Source organism: Haliotis cracherodii, unplaced genomic scaffold, assembly GCF_022045235.1.
Source record: "Haliotis cracherodii isolate W230 unplaced genomic scaffold, xgHalCrac1.p SCAF_10, whole genome shotgun sequence".
NCBI lineage: Eukaryota > Metazoa > Mollusca > Gastropoda > Lepetellida > Haliotidae > Haliotis > Haliotis cracherodii.
In genome coordinates this window covers 500,055-522,809 of record NW_027266265.1, presented here as the reverse complement: position 1 = coordinate 522,809, position 22,755 = coordinate 500,055, and the positions used below count along the sequence as shown (strand labels likewise).

The following is a 22,755-nucleotide window of genomic DNA, read 5'->3' as shown; positions in this document are numbered from 1 at the left end:
ACAACATATTGCACAAGGATGTCTTCCTGGACAACAGATCTCAGAATGGTATCATCCTGAGCAACATATATTTACCAGGATATCAGCCAGAACACAGATCCCACAAGGATATCATCCTGGACACATATTGCACAGGGATATCACCCTAGACACTGATTGTACCAGCATTTCAACATATATCACAAGGATATCATCCTGAACGACCGATATCACAGGGATATGTTCATGAATAACAGATTTCACAGGGCTATTATCCTGGACAACAGATCTCACAAGGATAGTATCCCGAACACAGATCTCACAAGGATATCATCCTCTATGCAGTTCTCACAGGGATATCATCCGGGACACAGATTGCACAAGGATATCATCGTGGATACAGATTTCACAGGCATATCATCCTCAACAATATATCTCACAAAGACATCATCCTGGACACAGATTGCACAAGGATATCATCCTGGTCAACAGATCTCACAAGGATATCATGGTGATCTACAGATCTGACAACGATATCCACCTGAACACAGATCTCATAAGGACATCATCCTGAACAACGGGCCTCACAGGGACATCATTCTGGACAACAGATCTCACAAAGACCTCACATCCTGGACACAGACCTCACAATGATATCATTATGAACAACTGATCTCAGAGGGATATCATCCTGGACAACAGATCTCGGAGTTATATCATCATGGACAACATATCTTTTACAAGGATTTCATCCTGGACAACAACTTATTTACAAGGATATCACCCAGAACACTGATCTCACCAGGATATCATCATGGAAACAGATTGCACAAGGATATCATCCTGGACAACAGAATCCACAGGGATATCATCCTGGACAACAGATCTCACAGGGACATCATTCTGAACAGATCTCGGAGGGATATCATCCTGGACAACAAATCTCACCAGGATATCATCCTTGACACAGATTGCACAAGGATATCATCCTGGACAACAGAACTCACAGGTACATCATCCTGAACAACAGATCTCACAGGGACATCATTCTGGACAACTGATCTCACAAAGATCTCACATCCTGGACACAGACCTCACAATGATATCATTATGAACAACAGATCTCGGAGGGATATCATCCTGGACAACATATCTTTTACAAGGATATCATCCTGGACAACAACTCATTTACAAGGATATCACCCAGAACACTGATCTCACCAGGATATCATTGTGGACACAGATTGCACAAGGATATCATCCTGGACAACAGATCTCTCAGGGACATGATCCTGAACAGATCTCGGAGGGATATCATCCTGGACAACAAATCTCACCAGGATATCATCCTTGACACAGATTGCACAAGGATATCATCCTGGACAACAGAACTCACAGGGACATCATCCTGAACAACAGATCTCACAGGGATATCATCCGGGACAACAGATATCACAAGGATAACTTCCTGAACACAGATCTCACAATGATATCATCCTGGACACAGATCTTACAAGGATATCATCCTGGACAACATGTCTCAGAAGGATATCATCCTGGACACAGATTGCACAAGGACATCATCCTGGACACAGATTTCACAAGGATGTCATCATCGACAGTAGATCTCAGAAGGATATAATCCTGAACAACAGATCTCACAAGGATATTATCTTGGACAACATATTTCACAAGGATAGCAACCTGGACACTGATTTCACAGAGATATCATCCAGGACAACCGATCTCACAAGGATATCATGGTGATCTACAGATCTCACAAGGATATCCTCCTGAACACAGGTCTCATTAGGATATCATCCTGAACGACAAACCTCACAGGAACATCATCCTGGACAACAGATCTCGCTAGGATCTCACATCCTGGACACAGATGTCACAATGATATCATCCTGAACAACAGACCTCTGAGGGGTATCATCCTGGACAACAAATCTCACCAGGATATCATCCTGGACAACCATTCACTTACAAGGATATCATCCTGGACAACAGAACTCACAGGGATATCATCCTGAACAACATATCTCACAGGGCTATCATCCTGGACAACAGATATCACAAGGATAACTTCCTGAACACAGATCTCACAATGATATCACCCTCTACACAGTTCTCACAAGGATATCATCCTGGACACAGATTTCACAGGAATGTCATAACAACAGATCTCGCAATGATACCATACGGGACAAAAGATTTCACAAGGATATCATCTTGGACAACAGACCTCACAAAGATATCATCCTGAAAACAGATCTCACAATGATATCATCCTGGACAACAGATCTCACAAGGATATCATCCTTGACACAGATCCTACAAGGAGAGCATTCTGGAAACATATTTGCATAGAGATCACCCTGTACAGAGATCTTACACGGATATCATCCTAGACAACAGATCTCACAGGGATATCATCCTAGACAACAGATCTCACATGGATATCATCCTGGACACAGATCTCACAAGGATATCATCCTGGTCACAGATTTACCAAGGATATCATCCAGAACATAGATCTCACAAGGATGTCATCCTGGACAACATATCTCACACGGATCATCCTGGACACAGATCTCACAAGGATATCATCCTGGACACAGATCTCACAGGGATATCATCCAGAACATAGATCTCACAAGGATATCATCCTGGACAACAGATCTCACACGGATATCATCCTGGACACAGATCTCACAAGGATATCATCCTGGACACAGTTCTCACAGGGATATCATCCTGGACAACATATCTCACAGGGATATCATCCTGGATACAGATCTCACACGGATATCATCCTGGACAACAGATCCCACAAGGATATCATGCTGAACCACAGGTATCACAGGGCAGTGATGATTAAATAAAGATGTTGACAACAAAGAGCTTTGATAGTTTATTCTTACCCTTTGTGTCAGTTTTACCCTCACTAAAACTCAATAAAACATTAAAATAACAAACATAATTCTTGCTTCATAAGATGACAATAACATTCTAACATAGCAAAATAAAGTGCATAACAATAAAAGTGTTCTGGCATAGTTCCTCCACTGAGGAGACCAAGTGAGACATCTGCTCCAAGAAGGACAAACACAATATTCCCTGTGATAAAACTAAGCAATATAAGGCTGTTGCAGTTGTGTCTGACACAACAAATGACTAATAACCATGTTCATATTAATTTGACCAGAATTATTCTCACATAAGTGGGGAGCTTCACATTTTGAATGATTTACATTCACAGATCTGCAGACACTGCCAACTACATTCACAGGTCTGCAGACACTGTCAACTATAATCACAGGTCTGCAGACACTGCCAACTATATTCACTGGTCTGCAGACACTGTCAACTATATTCACAGGTCTGCAGACACTCCCAACTATATCCACAGATCTGCAGACACTGCCAACTATATTCAGAGATCTGCAGACACTGTCCAACTATATTCAGAGGTCTGCAGACACTGCTAACTATATTCACAGATCTACAGACACTGCCAACTATATTCATGGATCTGCAGACACTGCTTTCACTACCTAATATTTCCGAAACAACTGAAATTTGGAGTCTGTGGTTAAGTAAAACATGAATTCAACAAAATGAAATTCCTTTTAAATGTATTAGTAACAAGACCCAAGTAATACTCCCCCTTTCCCATGGACAAGTATCCATGTATTAATATTAAAAACTTTTGCTCAACTTTTGGATGACACAGACTGGCTGAGATTCTCAAGGTGTCAGGGACGTAATACAAACCCTGTCCCAAGTGCAGCATCTTTGCTTTGAAGTGTCAATTATTCATGAACTCGGATTTCTTTGATTTCTTACATAAAACTGTCATCACTAACACATCCTGACCACACTAACACACACATGGCTGTCATCACTAACACATCCTGACCACACTAACACACACATGGCTGTCATCACTAACACATCCTGACCACACACACACATGGCTGTCAAGACTAACACATCCTGATCACACACACACACATGGCGGTCATCACTAACACATCCTGACCACACACACACACACACACATGGCTGTCATCACTAACACATCCTGACCACACACACACACACACACATGGCTGTCATCACTAACACCGTTTACTGACCACACACACACACATGGCTGTCATCACTAACACATCCTGACCACACACACACACACACGGCTGTCATCACTAACACATGCTGACCACACACACACATGGCTGTCAAGACTAACACATCCTGACCACACACACACACACATGGCGGTCATCACTATCACATCCTGACCACACACACACACACACACATGGCTGTCATCACTAACACATCCTGACCACACACGCACACACACGGCTGTCATCACTAACACATGCTGACCACACACACACATGGCTGTCAAGACTAACACATCCTGACCACACACACACACACATGGCGGTCATCACTATCACATCCTGACCACACACACACACACACACATGGCTGTCATCACTAACACATCCTGACCACACACACACACACATGGCTGTCATCACTAACACATCCTGAACACACACACATGGCTGTCATCACTAACACCGTCTACTGACCACACACACACACATGGCTGTCATCACTAACACATCCTGACCACACACACACACATGGCTGTCATCACAAACACATCCTGACACATCGTTTGTAGCGCCACCAGTGGTTATGACAAGTTTTGTCCCAGCTCCAGTTATCAGATTCCATCTCCCATATCACTTGTATTTGCTTCAAACAAAATGGTAGTCAGACAATCTGATCGATAATTGTAATAAAACGGGTCTTACCCCCTGAAGTGCATAAAATCACTGAAAACATGTTTTGTTTGTTTGTTGTTTAACGCCACACTTAGCAACATTCTAGCTATATGACGGCGGTCTGTAAATAATTGAGTCTGGACCAGACAATCGAGTGATCGACATCATGAGCATCGATCCACGCAATTATGATACAATGACATGTATCAACCAAGTCAGCAAGCCTGACCACCCGATCCCGTTAGCTGCCTCTTACGACAAGCATAGTTGCCTTTTACAACAAGCATGGGTTTTTGAAGGCCTATTCTATCCCGGATCTTCACGGGTTTATTAAAAACATGAAAAGAGTTGCAAAATATATGTCTGTGCCCAGCTGGCTGTACACATGCTTTGCAAATCCTGCAGTCGATCGAAATCAGGACGTTGAAATCCATGTTGTTTATGTACAGGATGTCTAGTTTGTTACGTGATTTCAACTGGACTCAGCATAGACTCGTTACTCCAGTAAAAATTAACTCCAGAATTCCAGGCTAGTTTGGCAAGGGTGGAAACTGGACTTATAGTTGGTTAACTCCCTTGCCTCAGGAAGATGATGACTGTCATCACGAACAATACCTCCTGACCATGCCCATGCCTGACCACAAAGGACTTCATCACATGTTCAGCTCCACCTGGCAGTCAGGAACAAAGGCTTGCCTGGGGACAGTGAGGATGAAACGATGGTCACAATAACATGGACAAACTCTCCTCCCCTACCATCCCTCCAGTGTCCGGTACATGGTCAGTCCCAGGGGAATTCTGTGATCGTAGAAGGATCCACAGAAAATGTAGCATCCAGTTTTCAGGAAAATTGCAGAATCAATGCACTAATTTTCATTCTTTTCAAGCCTATAAATCAACTGACATCCAAATAAATAAAGAAGCAATACAAACATACATGGACGTGTCCAGTACATGGAGGTGTCCAGTACATGGAGGTGTCCAGTACATGGAGGTGTCCAGTACATGGAGGTGTCCTGCACATGGAGGTATCCTGTACATGGAGATGTCCTGTACAGGGTGGTGTCCTGAATATGGAGGTGTCCTGTACATGGTAGTTTCCTGTACAGGTGTCCTGTATATGGAGGTGTCCAGTACATGGAGGTGTCCTGTACATGGTAGTGTCCTGTACATGGAGGTGTCCTGTATATGGAGGTGTCCTGCACATGGCAGTGTCCTGTACAGGAGGTGTCCTGTATATGGAGGTGTCCAGTACATGGAGGTGTCCTGTACATGGTGGTGTCCTGTACATGGTGGTGTCCTGTACATGGTGGTGTCCAGTACATGGAGGTGTCCTGTACATGGAGGTGTCCTGTACAGGGTGGTGTCCTGTACATGGTGGTGTCCTGTACAGGGTGGTGTCCTGTACAGGTTGGTGTCCTGTACATGGAGGTGTCCTGTACAGGGTGGTGTCCTGTACATGGTGGTGTCCTGTACATTGAGGTGTCCAGTACATGGAGGTGTCCTGTACAGGGTAGTATCCTGTACATGGAGGTGTCCTCTACATGGAGGTGTCCTGTACATGGGAGGTGTCCTGTACAGGGTGGTGTCCTGTACAGGGTGGTGTCCTGTACATTGAGGTGTCCTGTACATGGGAAGTGTCCTGTACATGGGAAGTGTCCAGTACATGGAGGTGTCCTGTACATGGAAGTGTCCTGTACAGGGTGGTGTCCTGTACATGGAGGTGTCCTGTACATTGAGGTGTCCTGTACATGGGAAGTGTCCTGTACATGGGAAGTGTCCAGTACATGGAGGTGTCCTGTACATGGAGGTGTCCTGTACATGGTGGTGTCCTGTACATGGAGGTGTCCTGTACATGGTGGTGTCCTGTACATGGAGGTGTCCTGTACATGGAGGTGTTCTGTACAGGGTGGTGTCCTGTACATGGAGGTGTCCTGTACATGGTGGTGTCCTGTACATGGAGGTGTTCTGTACATGGAGGTGTTCTGTACAGGGTAGTGTCCTGTACAGGGTGGTGTCCTGTACAGGGAGGTGTCCTGTACAGGGTGGTGTCCTGTACAGGGTGGTGTCCAGGATATGGTTGTTTACAACTGATGTTTTCACTGGATACAAGGTCATCAATATATATCGATTTATGAAAACTGAGAAGAGTGCCCAAGTCAGGTTGAACCGAGCACAATACACAAGAAACATTGCATAATCATGGGCAAAAATAACAATATGGCTGAAGTAGCAGCCATGTTTAATGTTTTTACCACAATTAGATCCATTCTTAAACACACCATTGCTTGGAAGACATAAAATACGTCCAGACGTTTCAAAGAAGAGAAACATGCAGTCAGCCAAGGTAAACAGCTGTGTGAGAGTCCAGGGCAAGAGCAGGCAGAATAATCAATATGCCAAAAAACATATTCTAGTTCTGAACATATCACAAATTGACTGCACATCAAATTTCACAATGATGCACACCAAAATGGCAGCATGAATAAGTAGAAAATACATAAGTTTCAATATGGCTGCTGAGCAGATGTTAAAGCTTGCAAAGTTTGACATTCCTCAACATTGTGATTTCCGATAAATTGTAAATGTTAATGGCTAGGACAGATGAACATCAGTCAGCATGACACATCTTGAGATGGACGATATGGCTGTAGATGGACTGAGCTGGACTGAAACTGACCTGAAAGATCATGTGTGAATAAAGAATCATTATTCTGTCCATATTTTGGAAAATCATTTAATTCACATACAAATTCTCAATGATGCACTCAATAGAGAAATGTGAAACAAAGCAGTAAACCTTCTCATCCGCATGAATTCTGTTTTCAGGCAAATACAAGTCTAATGTGCATCTAAAACATCAGTTACAAATTTGATACCTGAAATGGGAAGTATTTTATTCCAATTTGAGATTATTGCTAACGTTTCCTGTGGACCTGGGCCAAATATGAACCACTGTGAACACTGAGGCAAATCTCAGTAACCCAACCTCAAGGCTAGAGACGCCCACTAGCCCATTAGTCCGAGACTAAAGTACTCACGGAAATGAAAAAAACACTGTTTTTCTCAATTTAAAAATCGACACAAAGTGTTACATAGCTGTAAATACAAAATACCAAAACAACTCGAAAAGTACTAGTCTGGATTTGCTAGTTTGATCTCAGTGAACAATACAAAATGTACTCTACAGGAGGTAATTTGTCGGCACTTTCAACATTCAAAAATAAAACTAAGTCCAAATTGACATAGCAGAAACAGACTATAGGCATTATGCGCCTGTTCTCACCTGTCGTCAAGGTGTCATAGGTCACCTTGATCTACTTACACCTGGTTATGCCCTGTTTCACAATAGTCTTTTTTATTCACATTTATACAGACTTTTACGTGTAAAAAGGCATAAAAACATTTGATACGCTGTATTTGTGCCACGGCCCAATTAGTACTAATTTAGTTGTTTGAATATTTACATATTTTGTATATTAACTGCATTTATTTAAGATCTGAGGTCGAAAAAACATTTTTGTTTCATTTCCGTGAGTACTTTAGTACTAATCTAGACTGACTGGATGTTTTATCCCCAATTCTGATTATTTTCAAAAACCACAAGACTGAAATGAGCTGACAGACAGACAGACAGACAAGGGTGTGGAGACATTGCACATATACACATATACAATCTACAAACATTCCAATATGAAACAATAAAACTAGAAGACAAGAATTGCTGTCCAATAACATGTACCTGATATTCAGGTTCATGAAAATACTGCTGATTCATAGGCTCCTGCGCCACTTGTAATTTAGCAGCGAACAGCTCAACACCTTTCCTCTTATATATCTAATACATAACCAGTCACACACACACTGAACATTTCCCTTCTTTCATTCTCTTATATATCTAATATAAAACACACACTGCACAATTCTCTTCTTTCATTCTCTTGCCCTATCTAATGTACCACGGGTCACAGAGAGATAAGTCCTTATACTCAGCCCTCAAACACTCGGAACACCATATCAACTTTCATGTGTAGCTACCACCACCATTTCGAGAAGCCGGAGACAGAGGGCGTACATACTGAATGTCATGTACAAGGTACCCTGCTCCGGCGTAAACCTGAGCCTGACACTAAAGTGCTACTTTTCTGCTAAGGCCATCTTTTAGTTTGCAGATTTTTACATTAGTTTTTCTTTGATTTTTTTTTCAGATCTTATCTTTCACTTTTCAATATCAGGTTCAGCCGATTCCATTAAACAATTTGTTTTAAATAGTTTACATCAGGCGCAGCCCACAGTATTATTGGAGAGGATCTGGTCAACCATGGTTAATATGAGGCTTAAAAACCTGAAATGCGGGTAATAATCAGATGACATACACAGCGGCCAGTGAGGATGGCAATTTCTCTTGTAACAGATGTACCATTATTGCCGGAGCTGAAAACAATTACAATATTTGACTCCACAGAATAAACAGTTTGGGAATATAATCCTACTGTCTATTACCAACAACTGAACCTGAAAGAATACTTCAACTTATCTAAGTCCTACATTACCAATTTGATCACATTCCTGTAAATTTTAATTTTGACATGCAAGTATCAGACGTCATTCAGAATCAGTTTTAATTATAACATCGGTTTCAACCATCATCAATACGTCCTTGCTGTCTGAAGCTCTATTCAGTAGCTCATTTGGTTTAAACCATGGAATAAACTGCAACATCAACAACTTGAAGTCCTGTGGAACATAGTGTGCCGAGTTCCCAAGTTCAAATTGAAGGAGATTCCACTGTACCACACAGGCATTTGGTACAAGTCATAAGTGAATTTCTGCATTTGCAGTAATATTTTTTTTTATACATTTCTGTTAAACAAAAATAATTTTATGATGCTGTGGACCAGATGGGCCAAGGTTTGAGTAGCTTGTGTTGACCTTGACATGGTCATTACCATGGCAGTTTCAGGAACCCAAAGTCAGGATTCCACAGTACACAGCAAGAACAGACAGAATAGAGGAACCGATGTGAGTTGCAGTCACAGGGAACCGTGATTCATACTACAAAGAGACAAAACACCTCTTACTTCAGCTAATGAGAACATTGCTATTATTCTAATCAAATAAATGAAAATTATCATTTTTCGCCGAAACTAAGCTGCAGTTTCTTTTTATAGAACAGGTATAACAAATCATTGCATTTGGAACCCCTCACAAAGTTCAATCTTGCCTAGCCACCCAGAACAGTGAGCAGGTCATCTTCGTAGAAGGCGATGAGGAGCATTATTCCTGCCCCGAGAAGCATCCCGAAGCACTGGAGGAAGAGATGACAGAACGGGTGCTCCCCTTGCTTCGTGTCCACGGATGTCATTTCCGGCAACATGTCCACGGTAGCAATATATATGAACATTCCTGCAACACATGCGAAAATCCATTCTGAAGCTTCATGAATGTTGCCAATAGCAACACCGATGAGCATACCAACAAAACAGAGCAGGGAGGAGACACAGTTATAGACCACAGCCTGCTTGACTGACATGCCCGCCCTCAACAACACGGCGAAGTCCCCGATCTCGTGTGGAAGTTCATGACAAAAGACAGCGACTGCAGTGCTGAAGCCACCAGTGATGCTGTTAGCGAAGGCAGCTCCGATAGCCAGGCCGTCACTGAAGTTGTGGATGCCGTCCCCAAGGATGACCATCCAGGCAATGGACGCCACAGAGTTGCTCAACATTTCACAATGTCCGTGGTGTGAATGGCCGCTGTGGGAATGTGGGAGAGATGACAGCATGCCCTCTTCTTCAGCACTCTTGGGATTGGAAGGGGATTGTTCGTCTTCTTTGGGTCGACAACTGTCATGGTTGGTATGAAATACTTTATGATGGGTTTCATCAGCAAAGCCCTTCAGGGACTTGTTTGGATGAACAACCATGACCATTTCTTCACATGACTGATAATCTGGTTCATCATAGGCAGAAAGTTTTTTGGCAATGTGGCTCCTATCATCCTTACAGACTGTTTTTTGTTTGGAAGACAAAGTCCTTCTGGTGTTTAGCTTTCGTTTCCTTTTAATGTCAGTGACTATTGTCAAGATCCTTTCCATCACAAAAAAGAAAAACATCCCTGCAAGACCACACAATCCCTTAAATGCTGCGGTTTTATGTATATCCTCACTGTTCAAACCATTTTCTTCAGCGCCGTGGTTGTCATGGTTATGCAGACGGTGTCCAATAATTGCATGAGGAAGAAGATGCAACAACGCATCCCCAGTCAAGGTACCAACGGCCAGGGCTATGAGGAACTGCAACATATGGTTATAAAAGACTTTCTGCATGATTGGGATGACGGCCACACCAAGGAGGCCAACCAGACTGATGATGACCACGGCCAGGGTGCTGTACCCCCACACTGCAGCAGGAATCTCGCTGAAGCCGATCACATCCATGGAGTGTGCAGGGTGGCCTGTGGCCCGGTGGCCAGTTGCCTGGCAACCAGGGTTGTCCAGCTGATAGATCACGGCCGGGGAGATATGGAGGAACTGCTCCAAAGTCAAACTTTTCTTATTTTCTAAATGATAAATATCTAGCAGCTTTCTTGAATCTAGACAGTCCATGTGATCCCCCTCATGATGGGTCGTCACATCTCTTTTCACCATTTCCCCTTGAATATCATCATGTCTCTCACTTTCATGTGGCACTGTTTTAATGGTGGTTGATCCATTTGGAAAAATACCGGAATGATCTTCATGCTCGTGAGCATCCACTGCAGTTTTATCCGCATCTTCATCGTGTTTGTGATTTACTATATCATGATTGTGTTCTGTCTTTGGTTCACTACTGTGTTGGACGTCATTATGATCATGATTCTCATTGTTATTGATATGATCATGGTGAACATGGGAATTGTTTTGTTCTGATGAAAATATTTTCAAATCATCGAGAAGTTTTTTAAAACTTAGAATTGTGAGTTCATCCTCATTTCCAAACTTTTGGAATACTTTTCTCGCAAAATACAAACCCTCTCGTAAGGAGTTATTTCCATAGGTTTCAATGTTGTCATGTTTGTGTATATGATGGAGACTCACGTTTTTCACGTGTTGGTCACGTGGTTTCGAAGCCCCCGTCTGCGTGGAATTAGACAAGTGATTCCTGCTGGCATCCTCGTCCGATCTGTATTGTGGACATAGCAGACACAGACAGTAGCAGACGACACAAAATCTGTGCATGACACACATTTTCACTTTCCAAGTTGAACGACGATGGTACACGAACTTGAAATGCATAAAGTGGCCTCTCTTTGTTCTGTAGACAGACTGCGGGCTCAAACAGGCAAATTACGATGTACACTTCACTTCTAGCGGAGTTGCCAACTACGGGAAAGTATATTAACACCCAACTTCACTCACGTAAGAACAATTCACGCTTAAATGTCCCGGTTGAAAGTCCACAAATCTTCGTTTTTGTGGGTCGTGTGCAAGACTCTAAATGTGAAGCCCAATATGGCGGCTAAATAGATGTTGGTGACGTCACAGGCACTTCACGTTTCGTCGCCAAATTGTTCATACCCATAATGCAGTTGGCTCACATGTCGGCTATAATTAGAACATGACTCCCGCCACAGTATGGGAATCCGAGTGCGTGTAGCCTAGAAACTTCGCGCAGCGTCTGTGACATTCCCGATCAGCCTTTCAGCCGTAATCCCTGTTTCCCATTTCAAACATTATTACCTAGTGCTCTCGAAGCATACACACTGTAGCTCAAGATGACAGCGAATTTCTCGCCTAGATGTTTACACGTGCGCCGTGCTTACGACGTTGTCTCATGTCGTGAATCAAGAACAAGTGTTAGCTCACCTTGCGGGACTTGACATCGTGAGTGTGAGCTCATGTTGTGAGTTTACACAGTCAGTCAGCAATGAAACTTAAAATGTCTTCTCCGTATGTCGTATGTCATCTCCGTATCATTTTTCAAGAAAAAAATGTAACATGTTCGAGTGTCCGTGGTACAAGGGCGTAAACGTCACACAATCTCTTCATAAATCATTGATTGTAAATAAATATATATAATAAAAATATAATTAATATCCTTTACAGAGAAGTAAGGTTTTGACTTCAATTTTAAAGTATATTGCCATGCCACTTGTCAATTCGTGCCTTTTGTGAAAAAAATGAATATCAAGTTTATGAGATTTATGATAGGATTGTAACGTGACCCGTCACTACCTAACCGGCGCTGCTTGAGTATTAAATGAGCAACGGTCATCTCCTAACTAGACTTGCATAAGTCTATAAGGTAATAATTAATAGTTGAAATAATAATCTGTAGATAATAAATATAAAGAACAAATTGTCCCCATAAGAGACTGGCGTCCTTAGTGTCCACATATCTAGACTTGCCTATTAGGGGGGGGGGGGGGGGGGGGGGGGTAGAATTACTACACATCCATGGACTTTTCTTTTAGTACAGCCTCTGAGCAAGGTTACCACCTAACCGGCGATAGGGATTCGCATATAAGACATAAGTATTAAGTCTATAACTGTACATTGTGTCTGTTTATTACACGGAGCAGCAGTGGAAGGGGGTTGGTGGGTTGTGTGTATATATACGCTCGGGTCACGTGTATCGATAATGTACACACAACTTACTGATCTGGAAACCCGAAACTTGTACAATGTACACACAACAGTTACTTACTGATCTGGAGACGGAAACTCGGGTCTCAGGCGTTTATCACTTACAGAAGGTCTAACATGATAGAAACACACGGAAGGTCTTACATGATGGAAACACACAGAAGGTCTAACATGATGGGAACACACAGAAGGTCTAACATGATGGAAACACACGGAAGGTCTAACATGATGGAAACACACCTTAGGTCTAACATGAAGGAAACACATAGTGTATGTTGTTTTTATGTACAGTTTTTAATGATCTATGAAAATTTAAAGAGCATTTATTCAATTTTGATTTATGCATTTGTTGTGTATGGATGACTATGTTTTATGGAGGCGTGTTGTGTTTACACTATTATAATTAAATTTTCGTTGTGTTCATACGCGGATAAATACAGTAATCCTACCATACAGCGGATTCATACAGTTTGCACATCGGTTTTTCGATTCATACCTCAATGAACCGAAAAAAATACACAGTCAATCCTTAAATTGATGTGTGGATTGATGTGTTTATTTTTGAGGTGGCTATTACTTATGGGAGGTTACGCATTTATAATATTTCTGTTTAATTTACTTCAGCATGTGCTTAGTGCATTGAAACATGGGTATACTAGTGTGGTAACAGATCGTTTATCAATAAATGACTTTAACACCGTGGATGCAGTGAGATGTACACATAATATGACATGTTTCCATACATCTTTTTATTTCATAACACACTTCATATTGCAATAACGCGTACATCAGGTTGTTCATGAGTCTGTCTTTACACCGCGTTTAGCAACTATTCCAGCTATTTCACGGCTGATCAATAATGAAAATTAAACATGGCAGGGCAAATATGCAAATGTGTTTCACTGCGATAGTTGATGATTATAGACAGAACATGGTTAGTCCATTGCGCATATAAATTTTATGGTTCAGTCTATAATGTTAAACAAAACAAGGTAGGGCAGATAGGCATGTATGTTTCTTGGCCATAGCCTGTCGTATAAACAAGAAAACTTGGTAGGCCAAGTGGGCATATATGTTTCATGGTTCAGGCATATAATGTAAACAAGACTTGGTAGGATTATTATGAATAACATGGTAGGGCAAATAAGCATATATGTTTCTTGGCCATAGTTTGCAGTATAAACAATACTTGGTTGTCCTGTATGGTCATGATATGTAATGTCAACAGAGCATAGTTAGGTCTATGATGCTGATATGTTTATGGTCATGGTCTATCAAGCAAAACTTGGTCGGCCTATTTTGCATATATGTTTCTTGGTTTTAATCCAAAGCGTACATATAGAATACTAAACGAGCTCCCGTTTTATTTTATGAAACGATGAGCGAAAGCGAGTCAGATACCACATCTATTCACGAATTTCATAAAATTGGTTTTACAGGGGAGCGAGTTTAGTATTGTAGTTATTACTTGCCATTTATAACGTTTTCAGAATTTTACTGTTGAGTGTGAATAAGCTGACACCTACACGATCCATGGCATAATCCAAAATGACCTCTTCACGAGCAAGTAATATATGCATAATAGGCCTGCCACTTTTTTGTTTATTGCTTGTTCTAGTTGTTATAGTGTTGCTGAAACACACAGTTCTAACGTGATGGAAACACGAGGAAGGTCTAGCATGATGGAAACACGAGGAAGGTCTAACGTGATGGAAACACGAGGAAGGTCTAACGTGATGGAAACACACATAAGGTCTAACATGATGGAAACACACAGTTCTAACATGATGGAAACACACAGAAGGTCTAAGATAATGGAAACACACAGAAGGTCTAATATGATAGAAACACACAGAAGGTCTAACATGATGGAAACACACGTTAGGTCTAACATGATGGAAACACACAGAAGGTCTAACATGATGGAAACACACAGAAGGTCTAACATGATGGAAACACACAGAAGGTCTAACATGATGGAAACACACGGAAGGTCTAACATGATGGAAACACGTTAGGTCTAACATGATGGAAACACACAGAAGGTCTTATATGATAGAAACACACAGAAGGTCTAACATGATGGAAACACACAGAAGGTCTAACATGATGGAAACACACGGAAGGTCTAACGTGATGGAAACACACAGGAGGTCTAACATGATGGAAACACACAGAAGGTCTAATATGATAGAAACACACGTTAGGTCTAACATGATGGAAACACACGTTAGGTCTAACATGATGAAACACACAGAAGGTCTAATATGATGGAAACACACAGAAGGTCTAACATGATGGAAACACACAGAAGGTCTAACATGATGGAAACACACGTTAGGTCTAACATGATGGGAAGAAATGGAAGGTCTAACATGATGGAAACACACGGAAGGTCTAACATGATGGAAACACACGGAAGGTCTAACATGATGGAAACACACGTTAGGTCTAACATGATGGGAAGAAATGGAAGGTCTAACGTTATGGAAACACACAGAAGGTCTAACATGATAGAAACAAACAGAAGGTCTAACATGATGGAAACACATGGAAGGTCTAACATGATGGAAACACACAGAAGGTCTTAAATGATGGGAAGAAACGGTAGGTCTAACATGATGGAAACACACGTTAGGTCTAACATGAAGGTAACACACAGAAGGTCTAACATGATGGAAACACACGTTAGGTCTAACATGATGGAAACATACAGAATGTCTTAAATGATGGGAAGAAACGGTAGGTCTAACATGATGGAAACACACGTTAGGTCTAACATGATGGAAACACACAGAAGGTCTAATATGATAGAAACACACAGAAGGTCTAACATGATGGAAACACACAGAAGGTCTAACATGATGGAAACACACGGAAGGTCTAACATGATGGAAACACGTGGAAGGTCTAACGGGATGGAAACACAATACTGGCCCACGTGCAAAAGTGGGAGCTCGCACCAGTACTGGTATAGTGGGAGCTCGCACAGTACTGGTATAGTGGAAGCTCGCACAATACTGGTATAGTGGGAGCTCGCACCAGTACTGGTATAGTGGGAGCTCGCACAGTACTGGTATAGTGGGAGCTCGCACCAGTACTGGTATAGTGGGAGCTCGCACCAGTACTGGTATAGTGGGAGCTCGCACCAGTACTGGTATAGTGGGAGCTCGCACCAGTACTGGTATAGTGGGAGCTCGCACCAGTACTGGTCTAGTGGGAGCTCGCACCAGTACTGGTATAGTGGGAGCTCGCACCGGTACTGGTATAGTGGGAGCTCGCACCAGTACTGGTATAGTGGGAGCTCGCACCAGTACTGGTATAGTGGGAGCTCGCACCGGTACTGGTATAGTGGGAGCTCGCACCAGTACTGGTATAGTGGGAGCTCGCACCGGTACTGGTATAGTGGGAGCTCGCACCAGTACTGGTATAGTGGGAGCTCGCACCGGTACTGGTATAGTGGGAGCTCGCACCAGTACTGGTACTCTTGATCTAGGCCAGTGCCCACCTTGTATATCATTCAGCTCAGATATTTTTGTTGTGTACCGATGTCGTTTGGCATACACTGGTCCCATGACTGGCTGGTACAGTTCTTTTGTTCAGTTTCAATACTAGCCTATTCATGGGCGATATCGTTTAGCATACATTAGCCCCATTCGAAATGTCATTCCAAAACTCTGAAATAATATTGTGTATAAACCAATAACAGATTTCTATGTTTACAAATACTCTGCTTTTCTCGCATTGGGCCGGTAAAAGTAGACAAGTATTGGGACGGTTTTAGTAAAACCTGTATGCCCCAGTACCAGTAAATCGGCATTGAGATGGTAGCAACAAACAAGTATCAGTCAACCACTACTGGACGGTATCAGTCAACCACTACTGGGCGGTATCAGTCAACCACTACTGGACGGTATCAGTCAACCACTACTGGGCGGTATCAGTCAACCACTACTGGGCGGTATCAGTCAACCACTACTGGGCGGTATCAGTCAACCACTACTGGGCGGTATCAGTCAACCACTACTGGACGGTATCAGTCAACCACTACTGGGCGGTATCAGTCAACCACTACTGGGCGGTATCAGTCAACCACCACTGGGCGGTATCAGTCAACCACCACTGGGCGGTATCAGTCAACCACCACTGGGCGGTATCAGTCAATCACTACTGGGCGGTATCAGTCAACCACTACTGGGCGGTATCAGTCAACCACTACTGGGCGGTATCAGTCAACCACTACTGGGCGGTATCAGTCAACCACTACTGGGCGGTATCAGTCAACCACTACTGGGCGGTATCAGTCAACCACTACTGGGCGGTATCAATCAACTACTACTGGACGGTATCAGTCAACCACTACTGGGCGGTATCAGTCAACCACTACTGGGCGGTATCAGTCAACCACTACTGGGCGGTATCAGTCAACCACTACTGGGCGGTATCAGTCAACCACTACTGGACGGTATCAGTCAACCACTACTGGGCGGTATCAGTCAACCACTACTGGGCGGTATCAGTCAACCACCACTGGGCGGTATCAGTCAACCACCACTGGGCGGTATCAGTCAACCACCACTGGGCGGTATCAGTCAATCACTACTGGGCGGTATCAGTCAACCACTACTGGGCGGTATCAGTCAACCACTACTGGGCGGTATCAGTCAACCACTACTGGGCGGTATCAGTCAACCACTACTGGGCGGTATCAGTCAACCACTACTGGGCGGTATCAGTCAACCACCACTGGGCGGTATCAGTCAACCACCACTGGGCGGTATCAGTCAACCACCACTGGGCGGTATCAGTCAATCACTACTGGGCGGTATCAGTCAACCACTACTGGGCGGTATCAGTCAACCACTACTGGGCGGTATCAGTCAACCACTACTGGGCGGACGGTATCAGTCAACTACTACTGGGCGGTATCAGTCAACCACTACTGGGCGGTATCAGTCAACCACTACTGGGCGGTATCAGTCAACCACTACTGGGCGGTATCAGTCAACCACTACTGGGCGGTATCAGTCAACCACTACTGGGCGGTATCAGTCAACCACTACTGGACGGTATCAGTCAACCACTACTGGGCGGTATCAGTCAACCACTACTGGGCGGTATCAGTCAACCACCACTGGGCGGTATCAGTCAACCACCACTGGGCGGTATCAGTCAACCACCACTGGGCGGTATCAGTCAATCACTACTGGGCGGTATCAGTCAACCACTACTGGGCGGTATCAGTCAACCACTACTGGGCGGTATCAGTCAACCACTACTGGGCGGACGGTATCAGTCAACTACTACTGGGCGGTATCAGTCAACCACTACTGGGCGGTATCAGTCAACCACTACTGGGCGGTATCAGTCAACCACTACTGGGCGGTATCAGTCATCTACTACTGGACGGTATCAGTCAACCACTACTGGGCGGTATCAGTCAACCACTACTGGGCGGTATCAGTCAACCAATACTGGACGGTATCAGTCAACCACTACTGGGCGGTATCAGTCAACCACTACTGGGCGGTATCAGTCATCTACTACTGGACGGTATCAGTCAACCACTACTGGGCGGTATCAGTCAACCACTACTGGGCGGTATCAGTCAACCAATACTGGACGGTATCAGTCAACCACTACTGGGCGGTATCAGTCAACCACTACTGGACGGTATCAGTCAACCACTACTGGGCGGTATCAGTCAACCACTACTGGACGGTATCAGTCAACTACTACTGGACGGTATCAGTCAACCACTACTGGGCGGTATCAGTCAACCACTACTGGGCGGTATCAGTCAACCACTACTGGGCGGTATCAGTCATCTACTACTGGACGGTATCAGTCAACCACTACTGGGCGGTATCAGTCAACCACTACTGGGCGGTATCAGTCAACCAATACTGGACGGTATCAGTCAACCACTACTGGGCGGTATCAGTCAACCACTACTGGACGGTATCAGTCAACCACTACTGGGCGGTATCAGTCAACCACCACTGGGCGGTATCAGTCAACTACTACTGGGCGGTATCAGTCAACCAATACTGGACGGTATCAGTCAACCACTACTGGGCGGTATCAGTCAATCACTACTGGACGGTATCAGTCAACTACTACTGGACGGTATCAGTCAACCACTACTGGACGGTATCAGTCAACCACTACTGGACGGTATCAGTCAACCACTACTGGGCGGTATCAGTCAACCACTACTGGGCGGTATCAGTCAACCACTACTGGGCGGTATCAGTCAACCAATACTGGACGGTATCAGTCAACCACTACTGGACGGTATCAGTCAACCACTACTGGGCGGTATCAGTCAACCACTACTGGGCGGTATCAATCAACTACTACTGGGCGGTATCAGTCAACTACTACTGGGCGGTATCAGTCAACCAATACTGGACGGTATCAGTCAACCACTACTGGGCGGTATCAGTCAATCACTACTGGACGGTATCAGTCAACTACTACTGGACGGTATCAGTCAACCACTACTGGACGGTATCAGTCAACCACTACTGGACGGTATCAGTCAACCACTACTGGGCGGTATCAGTCAACCACTACTGGGCGGTATCAATCAACTACTACTGGGCGGTATCAATCAACTACTACTGGGCGGTATCAATCAACCACTACTGGGCGGTATCAGTCAACCACTACTGGGCGGTATCAGTCAACTACTACTGGGCGGTATCAGTCAACTACTACTGGGCGGTATCAGTCAACCACTACTGGGCGGTATCAGTCAACCACTACTGGGCGGTATCAATCAACCACTACTGGGCGGTATCAGTCAACCACTTCTGGACGGTATCAGTCAACTACTACTGGGCGGTATCAGTCAACTACTACTGGGCGGTATCAGTCAACTACTACTGGGCGGTATCAGTCAACCACTACTGGGCGGTATCAGTCAACCACTACTGGGCGGTATCAGTCAACCACTATACTGGGCGGTATCAGTCAACCACTACTGGGCGGTATCAGTCAACCACTACTGGGCTGTCAACCAGGAGGGTATTACACGGAGTATAAGATGGGTTATTGAACCCACGTCTGACATCAACTACCGCTCCCACAGCGGTATACCAATGAGTGTGATATACATGCGGCTGTTTCCGGAAGCAGGCACGTCCTTGTCAGATCACCATTACAAGTGGTTCAAGTGGTTTGTATGTCGAGCTGTGGTGTTGTGTCATCTCCACGTGGTTATCAACAGGCCAGAATACCCAGCGAATCACCATGCAGGAGAACGGAACCCGCCATGACATCGTGTTTTCACTTACTCATGATCAAATCATGTTATCCCATGTGACCAACGGCTGATTAAAAGCATGACTATTTTACCCCTCGAGTCGGAACCAGAAAGTGGCTTGCAGATCACGGCCATATCACTGTCAAGTCAGGCAGACGCGTATTATCAAAATGTCCATCATATGATATTTTCCTCCGGCACGATCCCTGTGTGCCTGAAGGTCGGATACGAGACGAACCCTACCCACGGAGGCTCGTAATGTTAATACTAGTTGCATTTGTAACGAGTTGATATTAAAGCAAGACGTCCAACACTGGATTACGTTAAAATCAGTATAGATCGTAAAAACGACAAAAAATATACATATTCATTTAAGGATTGACTGTGTATTTGTTTCGGTTCATTGAGGTATGAATCGAAAAACCGATGTGCAAACTGTGTGAATCCGCGTAGCGGATTCTTACAAAAGTTTGCACATCGGTTTTTCGATTCATACCTCAATGAACCGAAAAAAATACACAGTCAATGCTTATAATTAAATTTGACAACGTAAAACATGTTTTATCTACAATAGTTTAACCCAAAACAGTTGCATATATCAAAACAGACAAAAATGACGGCATTGATGAACATTCCAGGTGTAGGAATAAATACAGTGGCGTGACATGAATCAGGTGATCGTTTAATTTATGCACATAACTTGACACGCCTACACAGTCAGTAGCCAATCAACGGAGAGTGGGATTAAAACAATGTTCATTTGACCTGTCAATTAAGGCAAGAGGCGAAAAGACTTGCAACAGTCAGACTGTAACGAACCGGAAGAAATATGTCCGAGAGAAGGTGGCTGTTTCAAATAACATGGTCATTTACTGCGTGATTCAAACATTACTTCTCTGATTACGGTAAAACAGTTGGAGAAATGCTAGTTAGAAATGAAACGCGAAGACATGAAAGTTGAACCGAGGCGAGCGGAAAATAACTGGCGAGCGAGCCTGCACGTTTGCTGTTTCATTCATTCTCGGCCTTCGGTTTCAAAGGGTAGTTTGGACAATGAATATGCATGAAAGTCGCTAAATGTCCTGTGCATGACGATACACGTGAGCAGAAAGGGAATTCCCTCGACTGTAATATTGGGATTCCCCGATATTCCGCAGTAATAAAAGTAGTGCGCAGCGGTGGGCGTGGCTTAATTTTTTACATTCATTGGGAAATGAATGCAATAACACGTGACCAATTCAGCTAATCAGAATGCAGGAATTTCCATGAACACAACGAAAATTTAATTATAATCATTTATTCACAACACTAAATTCACATATTCGAACATACATATTAGTCACATTTAATTTGATACACTTTCACAAACATTTCCATAGCAATCATTAGCAATTTATGTACATCCCCATTGGGGGTCGCGTTAGTTGAACTTTTTAATCAGTCAACTAACGTGGAGAACACAGATCTGGACTCCAGGCTGTACATGAGATAAGACTCCGACTACAGACTGTGTCGTGGAAATCAGCGGAGTGTGTCGAGTAGCCAGCCATGCAGCCTATGTTTTGTCTAATGTGAATATTCAGCACACGATTCACAAAACAGATGAAGTTAAGGAATGTCGTTGGAGGAGAAAAGTTGGATGTGTGACCGGCAGCTTGACTCCCGAGAGTTTCAAAGGCTGCCCCTCTGTGAAGCACATTTAAAAGATGTGGTGTTCGAATTTTGACTCTGTTCACCCAGCAGTGAATGGGTACCCGGTAGGATGAGATGGTCATATGTGACTTTTAACCTAACACCTCAGAGAATGATTGGTCAATACATTCCAGTGACTTCAAAATCCATTCGTGAGGTACAGAATCACAAGCTTTTCTGCATTCTATCCAACACATTGAGATGTTACGGTGGAAAGTTTTGTCCTCTTCAGGGACCATTTTCTGAACCAGCAATTGATCCTTACAACCCCAACATTCCTTTCTGGCTGCTTTCAGCTCCATGTTAATAATGTCATTGGAAGCGCAGTATGATGACACAAGATCTGTAAGACACTCTTTAAATATTTTGTACTG

The 22,755-nt window shown here is 43.6% G+C and overlaps 2 protein-coding genes across 2 annotated transcripts; both read right to left on the bottom strand.

Annotated features, from left to right (window-relative positions):
• Positions 1–2,855: 2,855 nt before the first annotated feature.
• LOC139453947 (zinc transporter ZIP10-like) lies at positions 2,856–12,319 on the bottom strand. The gene has a single exon (XM_071235390.1). The coding sequence runs from the start codon at positions 12,067–12,069 to the stop codon at positions 10,018–10,020; it is 2,052 nt and encodes a 683-aa protein (XP_071091491.1). The 5' UTR covers positions 12,070–12,319; the 3' UTR covers positions 2,856–10,017.
• A 2,721-nt stretch (positions 12,320–15,040) lies between these two features.
• LOC139444447 (uncharacterized) lies at positions 15,041–16,994 on the bottom strand. Its single transcript, XM_071225415.1, has 2 exons — positions 16,361–16,994; positions 15,041–15,051 (listed from the first exon to the last, which is right to left on the bottom strand). The coding sequence occupies exons 1-2, from the start codon at positions 16,992–16,994 to the stop codon at positions 15,041–15,043; spliced, it is 645 nt and encodes a 214-aa protein (XP_071081516.1).
• Positions 16,995–22,755: the final 5,761 nt, after the last annotated feature.

What these genes read in the sequence shown, in the direction of transcription:
- LOC139453947 (XM_071235390.1), bottom strand. Translation starts at nt 12,069, where the DNA reads ATGCATTTCAAGTTCGTGTACCATCGTCGTTCAACTTGGAAAGTGAAA.
- LOC139444447 (XM_071225415.1), bottom strand. Translation starts at nt 16,994, where the DNA reads ATGGGACCAGTGTATGCCAAACGACATCGGTACACAACAAAAATATCT.